Consider the following 20,040-nt stretch of genomic DNA (forward strand, 5'->3'; position numbering starts at 1 on the left):
ACTTTTCCACAGTGAAACGCATTTCCCACCAAAGATTCTTACTATGGGGTGACTTGTTACCATGGACACGGAACTGGATCTTAGCCCAGCTCTCTAACACAAAAGTGTCTTTCTGCCAGTTTGGCCTTGCAAACTCTTGCAGTTTGCTTATATGATCAATTCACAAGCAGTCAGCTTTTTCTTACTGTTATGGTTAAATATATATTGATTTAAAACTTTAATTAATATGATTTCTTTAAATAATTTCTTCCTCTAAACCTTTTTACCTATAATAAAGGTTGGTTTCTATCAGTCCCCCCCCCCTTTTTTGATTTTTCAAAAGATTAGTAAGATGAATCAAATAACAAATAGAAATTGAGGAAGAAATGCGATAACGATAGAAATAAGCACAGGAAGGAAATGAAATGAAAATCGCTTATTGTCACAAGTAGGCTTCAAGTGAAAAGCCACTAGTCGCCACATTCCGGCGCCTGTTCGGGGAGGCTGTTACGGGAATTGACCCGTGCTGCTGGCCTGCCTTGGTCTGCTTTCAAAGCCAGCAATTTAGCCCTGTGCTAAACAGCCCAACTGTATTTAATGGTTCCCTTGTTTGAGAACAGCCTTCAACAATGGAGCAGGCAAAGCTTTGCGTTACAAACATTCTAGAAGTATTCTCATTCAATAAAGAAATGATTATATAGTACAATAACAATTAATAATTGAAGGTAATTATATGATTAAGTAATAATTGGTTCATAATGCAGTAAATAACAGTTCAACTTGGATTGGTGGGGCATTATGGGTAGCCATACAATGGCCAACACATTTGATCAGCAAGATCATTACATAAATGATAAGCCCAATTTTGCAACATGAGGTGAATAATGGACATTCCTGTGCCACCCAACCACCTGGAGAGCCATCCTCAAAGAGTGTTGTCAGAGGGTGGGTCAAGTTTCCTGACTTCTTCTTTAATATGTGTTGCCAAGCTTTTGACTTCTTCTGAATTATCTGGGATGTAGGTGCACCACTGTACACCAATCAGGGCGCAAATTAAGAGATAAATGATTTCTGTACTTTTTCATAGCGAAACACATTTCCCAACTTTTTCAGCTAGCAAATAGTCAAGTGCCATCCGATTCTGTAAAGCCACAGTTCAATAGCTATCATTTTGGCAGAAACTTTATCTAGAGCAATAGTGGTATAATTAGCTACCTTTTCTATGATGGTTATTTTATCCAATTCGTTGGCTACTTTTGCATCCCAATAAAAAGGAATAAGTTTGGCAAGGAATCTATCTTGTGCCGTGAGGGCACGCTTATTTCTTTGAACTGGTAGTATTGATAAAGACAGAAGATGACGGCATTACGTATCCTAAATGACAAGACCCTGACCATAAGTTTTGGAAGCCAGGGGTATGCTTTGTTGTTGCAGATAAAATAAGTTCCATTATAAGAAGTAAAATGGGTAATTTCCTCTAAGTATCATCGATCCGAAAATGTATTATTACCAGTGAGATTCTGTAGGCCTGTTAATAACGAGGAATCAATAACTCTACCAGGTATTGGGTGCATCTGTAAGCTCTGCTTACATTAAAATAATGAGTACAGTTACTATATCCCACCTTCATCCCTTCAGGATGATAGCTTGTTAAACATATTGCTCCTTCCTGATTAATAGTAGTTGGGAGGTTGATATGGGGAGGATTTTGGTTTCTATCATAGTTGTGTTGACACCATCCTGAAAAAGTGTTTTAATGAATAACCTGCTGATTTCCATAATTGGATTCTTCTCTTTTAAATTAATTTGATATTTGGCTTCCCAACATGTGTTTGCTCCTTCACGGGTCTGTGAAGAGCGGTTGGCGCTCTGAAAAATATACCATTCTGCTGTTTCTGAAGTGTTAAAGTGAATAGATAAGAAAGGGATACCTTCTCCTGAGTGGGTAGCAATTGTAATACATACCCAACATTTGGAGATGTGAACATTTTTAGCATATACCCTAGACGTATGAAGAAACATATTGTCATTTAACTCCTTGGCAAGGCCTGTTAGGCCATTCATGTAACTGAAAATCAATATTATGGCAAACGTTTTTACAGATTCTAATACTTATGCGCGCTTCACATTTGATATGTGAAACCAGGTTTTCTTTCCTTGGAGTTTCACGGCCGACTGAGTAGTTAGCAGAATTAGGTAGGGCCTTCTCACTTGGCTTCTAACGGCTCCTTTTGAATCTTCTTCACGTAGACGTGTTCTCCGGGTACCAAATTGTTACCCCACCTCCCAGTCTCCCCAGGCCGCCGAAAACTGCTGAGAAGCAGAACTGACAGCATTTGTTAAATTTTGACAATAACTAAGTAAAGCATCACTCTTCAGATGACAGTCTGCCTTTCTTAAGTCAATAGTTCCTGACAGGGACATAGGTCTGCCAGTGATGACCTCAAATGGGCTTAGGCCTGTGGTTCTGTTTGGGGTTGCTCTGATACTGCACAAGACTAGTGGCAAGGCTTGAATCCAATTCATGCCTCCTTGGTAGTATTTAGACAATCGTTCTTTTAAAGTCCGGTTCATGCGTTCCACTTGTCCTGATGATTCTGGATGATAAGAGCAGTGTAGATTCCAATCAATGTTCAGTAACCTGCACACCTCCTGGCAAACAGCAGCTGTAAAGTGGTTCCATTGTCTAAGTCGATGCTAGCTGGTACTCCCCATCTGGGAATATAGTCTTTGCGTAGGACTTTGGCCGCATTGGTGGCTGTGGCCCTCCTGGCTGGAGTAGCCTCTACCCATCTAGAGAACTTATCTTTGACATGGAGGAAGGGTGATGTAATCGACCTGTATGTTCTGGAATGGCCCTGCAGGGGCAAGAGCTTTTAGCTGAGGCATTGACGTTATAGGTCCCAAGTTCTTTTGACAGGTTATACAGCGGTTTGATACCAGTTGTGCACGTTTGCCACACCAATTTCTCTGGAATTGATCCATCATTTGTTGAGGGGATAAATGTCCCCATGAATGGATCTGTTGGGCCAGAAATGGCATCTGTGCCTATGATGCAACTGGCTTATCAGTCTAAACTGGTCTCCAAATATCATCATCCTACAACTGGATACCTTAGTCTAAGCATGACCATTTCTCTTCTTGTGTACAGTCACGTTGCATTTCACATTTATCTTGTAATAAATTGGTCACTCCCAATTTGTAGATGTGTCTGGGTTCTGCTGAAGAATGCCACTGAGAGGTAGCTTCCTTTGCTGCTTGGTCTGCAAGGGTGTTTCCTTGTGCTTCGATAGTGTTCTCTTGAATATGGGCCTTACACTTTAGAAGAGATACTTCTTTTGGCAAAGCCATGGCTTCTAGGAGATCTTGTACTTCTTTCCCATTTCGTATAGGTGCCCCTGCTGTGGTGAGGAATCCTCTCTTTTTTTTTTTTTCTCCAGAAGTGGCCAAAATCATGGGCTACTCCAAAACCATATCTGACGTCTGTATAGATGTTAGCTGTTTCATCTTTTGCCACACAACATGCTTCTGCTAGTGCTCTCAATTCGGCCTGTTGATCTGATATTCCAGGGGACAAGCTTCCCTTTGCCATAACTTCGTACAGACTTGTGACTGCCCGTCCAGCCTTTCTGATACCTTTGTCAATAAAGGAGGAACCATCTGTAAATAGAACCAAATCTGGATTTTGTAGTGGTGGTTCTTCACCTGGCATGCCTCCTCCATTTCCTCGTTACTTCCACACAGTCATGTTCTTCTTCTTCTCCCCCCTTTTGCTCCTCGGGAAGCGGGAGCAAAGATGATGGATTTACAGGACTTGCTCGGTGGAAGTAAAGATTAGGTGCTTCAAAAACCACTGTCCATCTGGTCCACCTGGCTGATGTAACTTGTGATACTCTGTTCATGGAGAGTAGAGAATGGACTGCATGGGGACATTTAATGGTCAACTGCTAGTCCAGGACAAGGGCTGCTGTAACCATCACGGCTCGACATGTGGCTTCTATGGCTCTGAGACAGCTGCCATATGCTAGGACCACGTTGTCCAGTTTGACAGAGTAGTATCCTACTGGTCTTAGCTGGTCACCATGTTCTTGGGCTAGTACTGCTGTCATGTACCCTTCTTTGTCATGAACAAACATGGTGAAAGGCTTTCCGGTGTTTCGAATTCCTAGAGCAGGTGCTGAGCACAAAGCCCATTTCAGGTTCAAGAATGATTCTTTCTGCTCCGTTGTGAGGTCAACAGTGTCTTTTGATTTCCGTCTGCCTTCTAAGAGGTCTTTCAATGGTTGAGCCATCTGAGTAAGTGAATCAATCTAATTTCTGTTAAAATTGCATAGTCCCAAAAAGGATCTTGCCTCTTGGACAGTTTTAGGCTCTTTGGCAGCTTTGATTGCAGCCGTTCTGTCCTGAGTAAGTTCTCTTTTGCCTTTGGATACTTTCTGACCTATTTTCTGACTTGGTCACTGGGCTGTGACCAGTGGTGTTCCACAGGGATCAGTGCTGGGACCTTTGCTGTTTGTAGTATATATAAATGATTTGGAGGAAAATGTAACTGGTCTGATTAGTAAGTTTACAGACGACACAAAGGTTGGTGGAATTGCGGATAGCGATGAGGACTGTCAGAGGATACAGCAGGATTTAGATTGTTTGGAGACTTGGACGGAGAGATGGCAGATGGAGTTTAATCCGGACAAATGTGAGGTAATGCATTTTGGAAGGTCTAATGCAGGTAGGAAATATACAGTGAATGATAGAACCCTCAAGAGTATTGAAAGTCAAAGAGATCTAGGAGTACAGGTCCACAGGTCACTGAAAGGGGCAACACAGGTAGAGAAGGTAGTCAAGAAGGCATACGGCATGCTTGCCTTCATTGGCCGGGGCATTGAGTATAAGAATTGGCAAGTCATGTTGCAGCTGTATAGAACCTTAGTTAGGCCACACTTGGAGTATAGTGTTCAAGTCTGGTTGCCACACTAACAGAAGGATGTGGAGGCTTTAGAGAGGGTGCAGAAGAGATTTACCAGGATGTTGCCTGGTATGGAGCGCATTAGCTATGAGGAGCGGTTGAATAAACTCGGTTTGTTCTCACTGGAATGAAGGAGGTTGAGGGGCGACCTGATAGAGGTCTACAAAATTATGAGGGGCATAGACAGAGTGGATAGTTAGAGGCTTTTCCCTGGGGTAGAGGGGTCAATTACTAGGGGGCATAGGTTTACGGTGAGAGGGGAAAGATTTAGAGTAGATGTACGAGGCAAGTTTTTTACGCAGAGGGTAGTGGATGCCTGGAACTCGCTACCGGAGGAGGTGTTTGAAGCAGGGACGATAGTGACATTTAAGGGGCATCTTGACAAATACATGAATATGAAGGGCAGCACGGTAGCATTGTGGATAGCACAATTGCTTCACAGCTCCAGGGTCCCAGGTTCGATTCCGGCTTGGCTCACTGTCTTTGCGGAGTCTGCACATCCTCCCCGTGTGTGCGTGGGTTTCCTCCGGGTGCTCCGGTTTCCTCCCACAGTCCAAAGATGTGCAGGTTAGGTGGATTGGCCATGCTAAAATTGCCCTTCGTGTCCAAAATTGCCCTTGGTGTTGGGTGGGGTTACTGGGTTATGGGAATAGGGTGGAGGTGTTGACCTTGGGTAGGGTGCTCTTTCCAAGAGCCGGTGCAGACTCGATGGGCTGAATGGCCTCCTTCTGCACCGTAAATTCTATGATAAATTCTATGATTATCTATGATGGGAATAGAGGGATACGGACCCAGGAAGTGTAGAAGATTATAGTTTAGTCGGGCAGCATGGTCGGCACTGACTTGGAGGGCCGAAGGGCCTGTTCCTGTGCTGTACATTTCTTTGTGCTTTGTTAAAATTTGTGCTTTGGCGAGGCTGGCTTTGTGTCCCTTGTAGCTAAGGTGGTCTAAAAGGAAACGTAAGTCTTTCATGATCATCCTCATTAATGGAGGCCACCAGAATATCATCTACATACTGGATAATGGTGGAGGGCATGTTAGGCAGTTCCCTCTGGTGATCCTGCAGAGCCATGTGAAAAACAGTAAGGCTGTTGTGAAACCCTTGTGGTAGTCTAGTCCATGTGTACTGTTGTTGTCTGATGGTGAAAGCAAACCATGGTTGTACTTCCTCAGCTAGTGGTACTGTCCAAAAGCCATTGGCCATATCTATAACTGAAAACCATTTGAAGGTCTGGTGTTAAGGCATTAAAGATGGTGGATGGATCGGCTACCAAAGGAGCTTTGCTGACTATGAATTGGTTGGCACTTCTATAGTCAATAGTGAAGCGTCATGTGCCATTAGCCTTCTTGACAGGCCACACTGGACTGTTTGATGAACTATGAATTCACACTAATACTCCTGTCTTCCAATTGCTTCGCTATAGGTAGTATTCCCTCAATTGTGGAGGGGTTAATAGGATACTGTTTAGTACATGGTGGAGCCAATCCAGTGAAGGATGCTGGTTCCATTTTTAATAGGCCACAGTCATTTTTGTCCATGGTCCAAATTGGGTGATGCTCCAGTTGACTCTTTGAGGCGTCTGATGGACCAAGTAACTTTTCCATTATCAAAATTAAGAGAAGAATTTAATTGGGCTATTATATTAGAGGGCAGCACGGTAGCATTGTGGATAGCACAATTGCTTCACAGCTCCAGGGTCCCATGTTCGATTCCAGGCTTGTGTCACTGTCTGTGCGGAGTCTGCACATTCTCCCCGTGTATGCGTGGGTTTCCTCCGGGTGCTCCGGTTTCCTCCCACAGTCCAAAGATGTGCAGAGTAGTGGATTGGCCATGCTAAATTGCCCTTTGTGTCCAAAATTGCCCATAGTGTTGGGTGGGGTTACTGGGTTATGGGGATAGGATGGATGTGTGGACCTTGGGTAGGGTGCTCTTTCCAAGAGCTGGTGCAGACTCTGGGCCGAATGGCCTCCTTCTTCTGCACTGTAAATTCTATGATAATTCTATGATATCCATGCCCAGAAGGGCCTGTGTTACTGGGCCGACCCAGATAGAGGCTATTAGTTGATGTGGTCCAAATTCAAGCAACTGTTCGTTGAAGGGTTAATGGATCGCCCCCTGCTGCATCGGCTTCAATCACTTGTCTTTTTAAGGGAAACAAGTTTGCATAATATGGAGGAAGAAGGGTTAATTCTGCTCCAGTATCAAAAAGAAAATCAATTTGTTGACCCCCCACTCTCAATGAAATATATAGTCCATCCGATTTGTTTTCAATTAAAGCGTGTAATGCTGTGTGAATGGACTCACTGAGAGTGGGGTCTGCTAGTTTTTTACTGCGTCAAACAAGGCCCTCTTGTGTCGTGGGGTTAATCTGTTGAACCTGTCGCTCAAACTCGTCATCGAGTGCGACTCTACGTAGTGAAATTGGGCGGGACCTATGTTGGTCCATGTATGTATCTTGGTCATACGTGTTTTGGGGCGGATCCCTGTCGTATGACTCACAGGGCGGGTCCCTGTCGTATGACTCACAGGGCGGGTCCCGATAGTATGAGTCACAGGGCGGTTCCCGGTAGTATGAGTCACAGGGCGGGTCCCGGTAGTATGAGTCTCTGGGTGGGTCCCGATTGTATGAGTCATTTCCTTGTCCCTTAGCCTGTATTCTGAAACAACATGATTTTGTCCAATGGCCGTCTTTACCACAAAAATGACATATTTTCCCAGTTTTCTGGAATCCTCGGAGCAAGAACAGGGGCCGGGGTTGGTGTTAACCGGAGGAGAAGTAGTAGTATTTCCTGCTAGGGTTTCTGCGCTACTTGCAGCGGCTGCTGCTTGAGGCTGAGCCTGAGGGCTGTTATGGTTTTTAACTTCCAAGCCGCGGTCAAGTTGAATACATCGTTCTACTAAGGCCCTGTAGGTAGTCCAATTAGCACCCAGTCAGGAAGGACCATGTTTAAAGCTTTAGACAGTTTGGGTATCAAACCAGCGACAAAAGCGGTTTTGAATGGTCCTACGGTACTCTTATCCCAATTCTCCTCTCCTGCCTAGAAGTCCATTCTGGAATGCTCCATCCAAACTGTTCTAAATCTTTCCTCATAGTCCTGCAATTCCTCAATTTTTTTGAATACAGGATGTTATTTTTCCCCAATCAGTTTTAGGTGGATTGAATCTTAATAGCCAATTTCTAATTGACTTTCATCCCCCTTTCAGATTTTGTAAATCGTTGCCAAGAGATAACTAAACCTCCGTCGAGAATATTTTACTATCGCGGGAACTAACCATCACATACAAAGCCTGTATACCATCTAATGGATGGAGACTGTAAATATTCTGTAAGCGCTGTAGCTGATCCCAGGTGGCCAAACCCCTGGGTTAGGGTGCGGGGGTTCTTTGGCCCCTCTATCGATTTTATCGGTGTCTGCCGGATCATGAATCCAATGTTGGGCATAATGAGATCTAGTTGTTGTTACCTCATCTTCGGTTGTTTCTGTCGCTTCAACCTTAACCCGTTTGGTGCATAATGAGGCGAGTCGTAATAATCTAGTTCTGCCACTAGGTTCGTCTTTTGCGTCACTACCTTTGTCCGAGCTAACTAGTTTCCTTTGCTCAGAGCCTCGTGTAGTGATAACAATCTTGGAGCCTGCTGGAGCTGCTCTGGGTTAGCAGCGTGTTTTGGCTGACTACACTTGCATTGTAGACGGCTGTGGGAACTAGCTGAGGTTGAGCGTTCGTGGGGACAAGGGCCATTGTCGGGGCTGGAGAATTGATATACAGCTGAGGGTTTAAAAAAAATTTGTCGTCTTCTGAGCCGCTAAATTTTCTGTCATCAATTTGTAATGACCTTTCATGTTGTCCATTTCATTCTCTAGAGTACACTTCTTTAAGTAATTGGGTGTTCTCTGTTTGTAGCCCCCTATTTTGGGAATCATGTATTTTCTTTTTATTTTATTTTCTTTTCACGTACTTAATGATCTGTTGAGCTGCTCGCAGAAAAATACTTTTCACTGTACCTCAGTACACGTGACAATAAACAAATCCAATACAGCTGCTTAAATTCTGGTTGTCACCACTTTCCTTTAGGAAGTTACGGGTTGATCTAATAGACGTATTTAAAATGCAGAAAATGGATTGCTCTGCAGCCCTTTTACAGGCATAACATTGATGCTTAAGGTAGCAGGTTGGCACTTCAGCACTGAAGGAGTGCTGCACTCCTTGATGAGATGAGATATGAAACCAACACCCTTTCTGCTTTCTCGGGTAAATAAGAAAGGTCCCATTGCACTATTTTGAAGATGAGCATGGAGTTATCCACTGTATCCTGGCCAATATTTATCCCTCCGTGAACAAAGATTATCTATCTGGTCATTGCTTTTGCGGGATTTTGCTCTGTGCAAATTGACTGCAATGTTTCCTACATTAGATCAGCGATTACACAAGTACTGCTTTGCTGTAAAATACTTTCTGGAAGCTGCTAAGTTTTTTAAAGTTTTTTCACCTTTCCTGTCTGCTAGCTTCCCCCCCCCCCCTCCTCCTCCCCAAACCAACCTTGACTTGCTGCTCATGGAATCCCCCATGAACCTACCTTTTGGCCCAGAGGCTGACCATGCCATCTGATAGTGTTGCACCCTAGTTTTGGCAGGCTAACTCTTCATATTGTTCATTCAAAAATGATAACAACTTCCTGGAGAGATGAGTATCCACAGCCCTGATTTCTACCCCATGAGCCTGATGAGAAGAGGCTAAGAATGCTGATCTATTTACCCAAACCTCACAGGCCTTGTGTTCAGCTCCATTTTAATAGACATGTTCCCGCCAGGCAGGTAATGGCCTCACTGAAATTTAGAAATTGGAACTTGTTTTCATTAGAAAGACGGAGGCTGAGGGATGACCTGATAGAGGTCATTACAAGATTACGAGGGCATTACAAGATTATGAGGGCATGGATAGAGTGGAGGGGTCAGTCACCAGGGACATAGATTTAAGGTCCGTGGGGAAAGGTTTAGAGGAGATGTGCGAGGCAAGTTTTTTAAGCAGAGGGTGGTGAGTGCCTAGAACGGGTTGCCAGAGGAGGTTGTGGAAGCAGATACATTACCGACGTTCAAAAGGCATCTTGATAAATACATGGATAGGATGGATATAGAGGGATACGGCACAAAGAAGTGCTGAGGGTTTTGGCCAAGGTTGGTATGACCAGTACAGGCTTGGAGGGCCGAAGGGCCTGTTCCTGTGCTGGTACTTTGTTCTGTGACGACATGCTATATTTTAACACACGAAGGCTGCATTTTACATTCAATGTTGTTGGGTGCAGCAGGCTCAAACAAGGACAAAATGGTTAAGTAACATTTTTCATAGTTCCTCATGGGACAGGAGGTATAGTATGGCTTCTGCCCTTCAAGGCACCCTAGAGCCCCCAAGCACATGCCTCCCGCCTCAACTTCCTTAACTGTTGGGGATCATTTTCAAAGGTCCCTATCATTGGTTGGGAATGGGGACTACCTGTATATTTAAATAAGACCTGGTAGTTGCAATAACCTGGGCATCATCCATGAGCTGATCTAAAAGTTTGCCTCTTTCCTCCAATTAAAATTTGGGGGTCATGTTTCCACCTTCTAATTTAATTTTGTTCTTTCTTACATTTACTTTACCAGGCATTGCTCGGAGTCACACTGTTGGGGCGATAGGTAAACGTGAATTAGAACATGATACAACTGTTGGTGATGAAGTGGAATCTTTAGCACAAAAAATCCGACGACACTGTGATGATGTATGTACTCCACGTGGGGAAAATGTCATTCCATTTTGCATTTCTAGACTTTTTTTTTTAAACATAAAACTGCTACAAATTTCAGATTTGTACACAATCAACCTTCCAGGTCAATGCTAGTGGTTGAGGCAGCAGGGTACCACGTCGGTTAGCATCACAGCACCAGGGTCCCAGGTTCGATTCCCGGCTTGGATCACTGTCTGTGGAGTCTGCACGTTCTCCCCGTGCCTGCATGGGTTTCCTCCCATAAGTCCCGAAAGACCTGCTTGTTGTGTGAATTGGACATTCTGAATTCTCCCTCTGTGTACCTGAACAGGCGCTGTAGTGTGGCCAGTAGGGGATTTTCACAGTAACTTCATTGCAGTGTTAATGTAAGCCTACTTGTAACACTAATAAAGATTATTATTATTATACTTTAATTTCCATGTCCCTTTACTTTCCCACTAGTTAATCATATGACAGTGTAACCTGGGGCTCAAAACCAATTACATGTGTGCATACTGGGTACTGTAATCTTTTCCAGACAGTGGACAGACATTCACTCTAGTGAGAGGGAGCCAATTGTAAAGAAGTAAATCTGTTTGTTCATGCTTTGTTTCAAAATAAGCCAAAGTTTTCTGTGCATTTTAATTTATTTCACAACAGCCTTTGTAATATAGTAAATATCATGCTGCTCTATCCGGGTTAGCAGGCTAAATTTGCCATGCAGATTCGCAAAATCCCTAAAACTATTTAGTCATACAATACAGAAGAGACCCTTCGGCCCATCAAGTCTGCACCGACAAAGCTACACTAAATCTATACTAAACCCGCTTTCCTACACTTGGCCCATAGCCTTGAATGTTATGACACTTCAAAGTGCTCATCCACAAACGTTTTAACGGTTGACGTTTCCTGACCATTACCCTCCCAGGCAGAGCAATCCTACACCCACGACACTCTGGGTGAAATGTGTTTTCTCAAATCCTTTCAACTTCTTGCCCCCACGTTATTGACCCTTCAGTTGCTTCCTAGCCACCCTGTCCATATCTCTCCTGTTGTACACCTCAATCAGGTATCTCCCTTCAGCCTTCTCTGCTATAAGAAAACCACCCAAGCCTATCTTGTCTCTCTTCATAGCTCAAATGCTCCACCCCTGACAACATCCTGGTGAATCTCCTCTACACCCTTACAGTACAATCACACCTTCTTATAGTGAGGCAATCAAAACTGCACACAGTACACCAGCTGTGGCCTAACCAAAGTTTTTTTTGTTCTGCTCTTGTATGCCATGACTGATAGGCAAGTGTCATGTATGCCGTATTAACTAGCCTATTAACCTGTACTAGCGCCTTCAGGGGTCTGTGAAAAAGCACCCCAAGATCCTTCTGTTCCTCTGAGCTTCCTCGTCCTACCATTCATTGAGTACCCCCTTGTCTTGTTACTCCTGGGGGTTTCTCCCCCTAAATAGGGGGTCCCTCTCCCCTGAGATCTCCTAAATTGGGGGGGGGGTGCCCTCCACACACAGACTCCCTAAATAGGGGGGATGTGGGTGTCACTGGCAAGGTCCAGCATTTGTTGCCTATCTCTAATTTGCAATGAGCTTGGCAGTTTCAGACGGCAGTTACAAGTCAACCACATTGCAGTGGGCCTGAAGTCGTATGTAGGCTGGGTGAGGATGGCAGATTTCCTTACCTAAAGGAAATTAGTGAACCATATGGGTTTCATGACAATCAATGATAGCTTCATGGTCACCGTTACTGAGACTAGCTTTCAATTCCAGATTTTCTTTTTAAATTCCACCAGCTACCGTTGAGGGATTTGAACCCATGTTTGATAGGCATTAGCCTGGGTCTCTGGATTACTAGGCCAGTGACAATACCACTACACCACCACTGTCAATTTTGAACATGAAGGGGGGTGATTGGAATGTTGTACTTAACTCTTTGAAGTGGTTGAAGTTTGTAAATGTTGTGGTCAGAGCACTTCAGAGCTCCTGAACCATGAAGGAAGATGAATGAAGCAAGCTCACAGCTGTGTGTGTGGAAGCTGTCAATGCCAGCCCACTAAGGGAAATGAATGAATTGCTTGCAGCTCCAGGATCTGAGTGGTTTAAACACTCCACTGCTTTTTCCTTTCAGGAATTGACTCGTGGCGCTTCCTCTGTCTGAACCAGAAAGTGTATTGCCCAGGTGAGTGTTACAACAGTATATTTTTTCACTGCCTCTGTCTGGACTGCTCTCTAGCTTCCAGACAGTTGTCTCTTATAATTTCTTTGGGAGGGGTGAGGGGGGGGGGGGATGCATCTTGACCGGTTTCTCTTTTCTGTGGGGGGGGGGGGGCTTCCTGGTGGTGTCATTTTTGGGGGGGGCTTCCTGACAGGACCCTCCCTATTGGGTGGGTGGGGGGGGGAGACTGATTCCTGGGATGGCGAGACTGACTTATGAGAAGAGTTTGAATCAGTTTGGATTGTATTCGCTGGACTTCAGAAGAATGTGGGGGGATCTCGTGGAAACCTACAAAGTTCTAACATGACTAGACAGGGCAGATGCAGGAACGATGTTCCCGATGGTGAGTGTGTCCAGAACCAGGGGTCACTTTGAGGATATGCGGTAGACTATTAAAGATGAGGAGAAATTTCTTCAACCAGAGTGTTGGTCTGTGGAATTTGTTACCACAGGAAGTAGTTGAGGACAAAACACTACGTTTTCAAGAAGCAGTTAGATAGAGCACATATGGCTAAGGGGATCAAGGATATGTCTGCGTGAGTTTCCCCCGGGTGTTCCGGTTTCCACCCACAAGTCCCGAAAGACATGCTGTTAGGAGCACAGTGGCAGAAGAATCAGACCCATCATGCATCAGTTTAGCCTTTTGGGAGAGGTTGAGGTTTACAAATAAAAGCATTATGACAGTATTAAATAAACTGCCATGTAAAATTAATCAAATTGTAAAATGGATAGCTTTTAATATTTTAATCATCAGCAATTTCAGTCGCTGAGAATTGATTTTATTTTTTGCTAGTACTTTGTTGGTTTGATAGATTCTTCAACAATAATAATAATCACTTCTTGTCACAAGTAGGCTTCAATGAAGTTACTGTGAAAAGCCCCTAGTCGCCACATTCCGGGGCTCATTTAGATTGTGTTTTACTATTGAAAATCCATATTTGAGTATTTATCATGACAGTGACTCAATCATTATGACAACTAAAGGCTCGTGAACAAGAAGTGCATGCTTTCGTGCCTTTCATGAGCTTGGGATGTCCCAAATGCTTTACAGCCAATGAAGTACTTTTTGAAGCATAGCCAATGTTTAAATTAGGAAGTGTAGCAGCCATTTGCCATCTAGACATTGGTTTTCCAATTAAGCATAAAAATGTATCAATCCGAGGTAAATGCAATACTTTTGGGTATGGAAATTTTTGGAAACCTGCATCAGAATCTGTTTTTGTATTGCTAATTGAGGAATAAATATTGGTCAGAAGACCAAGAATAAATCACCTGTTCTTCTTTAAAATCTGAGAGAGAGAATGTTCAACACCTCATCCAAAAACTGGCACCTCCAACATTGCGGCAGTCCCTCAGTACTGCATTAGTGTGGCAGCCTAGATTGCTCTGCTAAGGTCTTTGAGTAACCCAAAAACTTGTCTGATGCAGGTTTCCAAAAATTTCCAGACATAAAAGTATTGCATTTCGCTCGAATTGATACATTTTTATGCTTAACTGGAAAACCAGTGTCTAGATTTTAATTTCCAGTCAACAATTCAGCATAAAACCACAAGATATCTACATGATCCTTTCTGTCTCTTGCAGAACAATTGAGATGAACTGGACCTGAACCTAGTGTCTTAAGGAAACAACTTAACTATTTATTAACTATTTATTACTGCTGCTGTTCCCAACAAGGACCAAGGGAGAGTAGTCCAGTTGTTTGTACTGATTTTTAAATGTGTGCAATGTCTGTACTTGCTCCAATAATGTGAACATTCAATGTACAACTCTTAGGATATCTTTTATAACTTTTTGCAACTCTGCATCTCTAATATTTGAACTGTCTTGTTCCTGCTTCAGAGGGCTCCTAATGGTTTCCTATTCTTATTTCAACCACCAATTAAAATTAATGTAACTAACCTTGATGTAGATATCCGGAGCAGCTTGGGGATATTGTGGGGAAGCGGAGTTGAGGATTGTCAGATCAGGTCAGTCATGACCTAATTGAATGGCAGAGCAGACTCGATGAGTTGTATGACCTGCTTTTGCTCCTATGTCTTGTGGTCCTGTAGTTTTGCAGAACTGTTATCACTGAAGACCTGTTGCTACATATAATGGTTCCTTACTTAGTGACCCCCTTCTGGGTACAAGTGGTGTCAGTCGGAAGATGCTTCTGTTTGTTTGGTGAAATAAAGGTTATACCACACTGCAGTTACTTTACCATTTCAGTAACAGTTTGTATCCACATTTTGAATGAAAATGAACACTAAACGACTAGTTTATATTTTTTAAAACGTACAGTACTGGGTTTGTAAATTCTCAAGATCTTTTTGGGTTGAACTGAATATAGAAGAGTCACATTGCTACCTAGAGATAAAAACACAGGTAATAATTTTCAGCTGCCAGGAATCTGAAGTTGCAGCTGTCGGGTCCCATTGTGTGTGTTCTCTGGCCTAAAAAAGAGAAACCAAGACCCATCTCTCCTGTGTACGATGTTTTAAAATTTGTTTTTTTTCATCTGCATTTTGATTTGCTACACAGGAGGTCGCGTGGAGAGTATGTGCTATAATTGCCAGAAAGAACTTGGAGGGAATGGGGTACAATTCCTCAGGAGGAAAGGTTCTGCAGCCACTTTAGCATTGTAACTGTTTCCCAGGCTGAGGGAAAACTCAGGAATGGAAATATGGACCCTTAAGAGTTGTTTCTTCTATGGACCTGGTTTGGAACAAGAGCAGTAGCATGCATTTGTACAGCACTTCCAATATAGTAAAATGTCCAAGGCACTGCATAGGAGTGTAACCAGTCAAAACTTGGCACCGAGCCTTGTAAAGGAGACCGATGTCTAAAAGTTTTATCAAATAGGTAGGTTTGGAAGAGCATTTTAAAGAAGAGAGACGTAAAAAGGAAAGATTTAGGGAGGGAAGGAATTTGTGAGTTTAAGATCCAAGCAGACTGAAGATAGCTGCCAACGATGGTGTGATGTAAATTGGGGATGCACGGGAGGTCAGAACTGGATAAATGCAGAGATCTCAGACTGTTGTAGGGCTGGAGGACTTCACGAAGATAGTCGGGCAAGGGATGTGTGTTGGGGGGGGGCGGGGGGGTAACGAGGGTGAAGCGATGGATTTGAATGCAAAAATCAAATATTTTAGTTTACCTGTAATGGAATACATAGTCCTGTGAATTACCCCATCTGTGATCTGCATGTCCCTTTGTAAGATGGAAATTATAGTATATCTGAATACTCTGCTCTTTCAACAGAGCAAGAAGTTAAGCATATTAATGCAATACTTGGTCACGGTTATTTTCTACTCTTGACCTTTTAATTAAAAGATTGCAGCATGTACAGTGGGACAGAGATTGAAAGGTAATTACAGTATGGGAACATTCCAGCTACATAGAACTGACGTAAAACATCCTGAAAATGCATTAAATTATTTTTTGTACTATCAAATGCTGTTTTGTTTTTATTTTTGTAAACCGGTTTATATACAAAGTTTGGAACAAAATGAGGTCATAACATAACAAAAATCATGGTGCTTTTACCACTGAAAGTAAAGTGTGCTTTGTTTTTCTTTTGGCATTGATACTGTTTTGGGCCAGGGTTTAGAGAACCCCAAAGTGTATCATGGAGTTCACCTGACCCACAACTTTTAATAAATTGTGGTATGGGGAGCACACAGCCCACTCTACAGGTGTGGTACAGCAGAAATGGAAAAGTATTTTTTAAAACAAAACCATGTTTATTCTATGAACTCAAGTTAACCTTTTTAAAACATACAGTGAACATCTTAGCAACCATTAATTCAAATAAAAACCCCAAAGAATACAACACTAAGTAATCCTTAATAACTTCCCAAACATCATCCAGAAGACAAAAGAAACACCTTTTAACAGAAGCACATCAGGTTGACGTTCCTTCAGCAAGCCCATCAGTGGAGCAACCACGCTATAAACTGTTTTCACAAATGTTCGATCAAATCCACTCATGCCAAAAAATCGATTTATTTCCCGTCGTCTTGAGGGTATCAGAAACTCATCAATAACTTGTCTTCACATCCCGTGTGACCATTCGACCCTGTCCATTGTATGGCCAATGAAAGTGACTTGGGCTTTTCCAAATTCACTTTTGGCTAGATTTATCACCAAAGCCGCCTCCTGAAGTCTATCGAATAACTCCATCAGATGTTTCAAATGTTCTGTCCATGTCTGGCTGAAAATTACCAGATCGTCGATGTATACCGCACAATTGGGTAATCCTGAAACAACTTTGTTAGTTAACGGTTGAAATGTGGCTGGGGCGTTTTTCATGCCAAACGGCATAACTTTGAATTGGTATATACCATCTGGAGTCACAAAAGCTGAAATCTCCTTTGCCCGTTCGGATAAAGGTACCTGCCAGTAACCTTTAATGAAATCCAGTTTGGAAATAAAAGCTGATTGTCCCACTTTCTCAATGCAATCCTCCAAACGTGGGATAGGATAGGAGTCCGTTCTTGTAACTGCATTAACCTTTCTATCGTCCACACACAACCGTTGGGTACCATCTGGTTTTGGTACCATCATAATGGGTGAGTTCCATTGGCTGCAATCCACTTCAATTATGCCATTTTTAAGCATACTCTCAATCTCTTTGTTCACCTGTGCCAATTTTAAAGGGTTAAGTCCATATGGATGTTGTTTGATTGGAACAGCGTTTCCCACATTTGCATCATGTATAGCCATTTTAGTACTTCCCAATTTATCTCCACAAACTTGCCGTGTGATATCAATAACTTTCAGGTCAGTCCGTTTTGCCCCTGGAAGGTAACTCAACAATTTATCCCAATTTTTAAGAACATCCTTATTTTCCAATTTACTTTAAGGTATGTCAAATTCACAGTCATCTGGATTTGGTTCGTCACTTTGAATTAGAATCATTAAAACCTCCTTTTTCTCCTTCCCTTTCAAAGTACCTTTTCAGCATATTCACATGACACACTCGGTGAGTCTTCTATCTGGTGATTTTACCACATAATTCACCTCACTTAATTTCCTTTCAATCTGATAAGGTCCGCAAAACCTTGCTTTTAAAGGTTCACCTACCACTGGTGACAATACTAAAACTTTATCTCCACAGGCAATACTACGAACTTTGGATTTCTTGTCCGCTACCCGTTTCATCACATTTTGTGCAACTTTTAAATATTGTCTAGCCAATTCACCTGCTCTATTTAATCGCTCCCTAAAATTTGACACGTAATCCAATGATGCAAGTTCGGATTTCTCACTCACCAATTTTTCCTTAATCAATTTAAGTGGCCCTCTTACCTAATGACCAAAAATTAGTTCAAAAGGACTAAATTTGATTGACTCGCTAATTGCAAACCGTACGAATGGAATTCTTTTATCCCAATCCTCTGGAAAATCTTGACAATAAGCCCTCAACATTGTCTTTAATGTCTGATGCCACATTTCTAATGCTCTCTGCGATTCTGGATGGTACGCAGTTGATTTAAATTGTTTTATTCCTAAGCTATCCATAACTTCTTTGAATAACCTCGAGGAAAATTTGATCCCTGATCCAATTGTATTTCTGTGGGAAGCCCATATCTCGGAAAGAATTTAAGTAACTCCTCCACAATCTTTTTAGCTGTAATATTATTTACTGGAATGGCCTCTGGAAACCTAGTAGACACATCCATTATCGTCAAAAGATATTGATTCCCACTTTTTGTTTTAGGAAGCGGTCCTACGCAATCAATTAGGACCCTTGTAAAAGGTTCCTCACAATCTGGAATGGGTATTAAGGGTGCTGGTTTTATCACTGCTTGAGGTTTCCCTATCACTTGACATGTGTGACATGATTGACAAAATTTAACTAAATCTTTATGTAGTCCAGGCCAATAAAAATGTTTCTGGATTTTAGCTTGAGTTTTCCTTATTCCCAAATGAGTACACTGGTACCTCATGTGCAACTCGCAACACCTCCTTTCTGTACCCTACCGGCAATACTACTTGATGAGCATCTGCCCACTTTTCATCCGCCAGCATATGTAAAGGTCTCTATTTTCTCATCAAGACATCACTTTTACGGTAATAACACTCTGGTATACACTCCGATTCCTCTTCCGTATATGCTTTCTGATACATCCATTTTATTTCTACATCTTTCTGTTGTAACCAATTTTCTTAAACTAAAAATATCCGCCTCATCCTCCACCTGTTCTTTTCCAACCATCTGATCAAAAATAGTTTCTGATAATTGCACTTCAACTTCATCTTCATTCTTTGATTTCTCCTCTTGTCTTAACATGTGACTTTGCGACCTTGTTACTACGCAATCCGCAAAAATCCCAGGATATTCGTCCTTCAACATTTCAGTTGTCTGATTTTCCACTGGCTTATCAACCACAGTAGGCACACTTCCACCTGCGATCCAGCTATATTATTACCCAAGATAGACTGTATTCCTGGACAAGATAGTTTCTCTATACTCCTATTACCACTTCACCACTCTTCACTGGACTTTCCAACCTTACCTTATATAATGGAACACTACTCCTCGCACGCTGAATTCCACATATTACCACCTTTTCTGGCAACATTCTTCCCAAACTACATAATTCCTTGTCTCTTACCATTAAAGATTGACTAGCTCCCGTATCACTTAAGATTGTGACTTCTTTACCTGCTCCTCCTGATACACATGAGTAAACTTTACCCACACAAGGAAATTCTTTGTAGAGATTGGGCACTTTCTTATCAATCACCTCTTGATCAGGCTGTACAATCTTTTGCACCTCCTTCGCTTCACTTGGGCTTTCCTTTACCACTTTCACAAACCTCACTGTTTAACCCTGTTTTACCACATCAGCCTTCCCAGTGCTTTTCTTCAAACACCAACACTGACTTTACATGGCCTTGTTTATTACAGTGAACGCATTTGAAACTTTTCATGTCTCTTCCACGCTCCTGGATTTCTTTTTTAATCTGAGGTACACTCTCCTTATTATCTCCCATCAGATCACCTTTACCACTTGAATATTTCTCATGGCCCCAGTTTCTATCCCTCACAGGCTGAAACTGATGTCGGAAACCAAGCTTTGATTTTGAGCTAATTCATAATCATCTGCCATTTCTGCTTCTAATCTTGCAGTTTTAACCCTCT

At 42.5% G+C, this 20,040-nt stretch overlaps 1 protein-coding gene across 3 annotated transcripts in view; it reads left to right on the forward strand.

Moving 5' to 3' along the window:
- The window catches only part of LOC140393974 (cryptochrome-1-like), a 207,082-nt gene that overhangs the window by 84,170 nt on the left and 102,872 nt on the right, over positions 1-20,040 (forward strand). For 2 of the 3 annotated variants that reach the window (XM_072480677.1, XM_072480680.1), the window contains 3 exons: positions 10,586-10,701; positions 12,822-12,872; positions 14,493-15,101. In XM_072480677.1, coding sequence (XP_072336778.1) covers positions 10,586-10,701; positions 12,822-12,851 — 146 coding nt within the window. In that variant the 3' untranslated portion in view covers positions 12,852-12,872; positions 14,493-15,101. Of the gene's footprint in view, positions 1-10,585; positions 10,702-12,821; positions 12,873-14,492; positions 15,102-20,040 lie in introns of those variants that run through there. The other variant, XM_072480678.1, reaches the window with a different exon arrangement.

The sequence above is a fragment of the Scyliorhinus torazame genome, chromosome 17 (assembly GCF_047496885.1).
Source record: "Scyliorhinus torazame isolate Kashiwa2021f chromosome 17, sScyTor2.1, whole genome shotgun sequence".
NCBI lineage: Eukaryota > Metazoa > Chordata > Chondrichthyes > Carcharhiniformes > Scyliorhinidae > Scyliorhinus > Scyliorhinus torazame.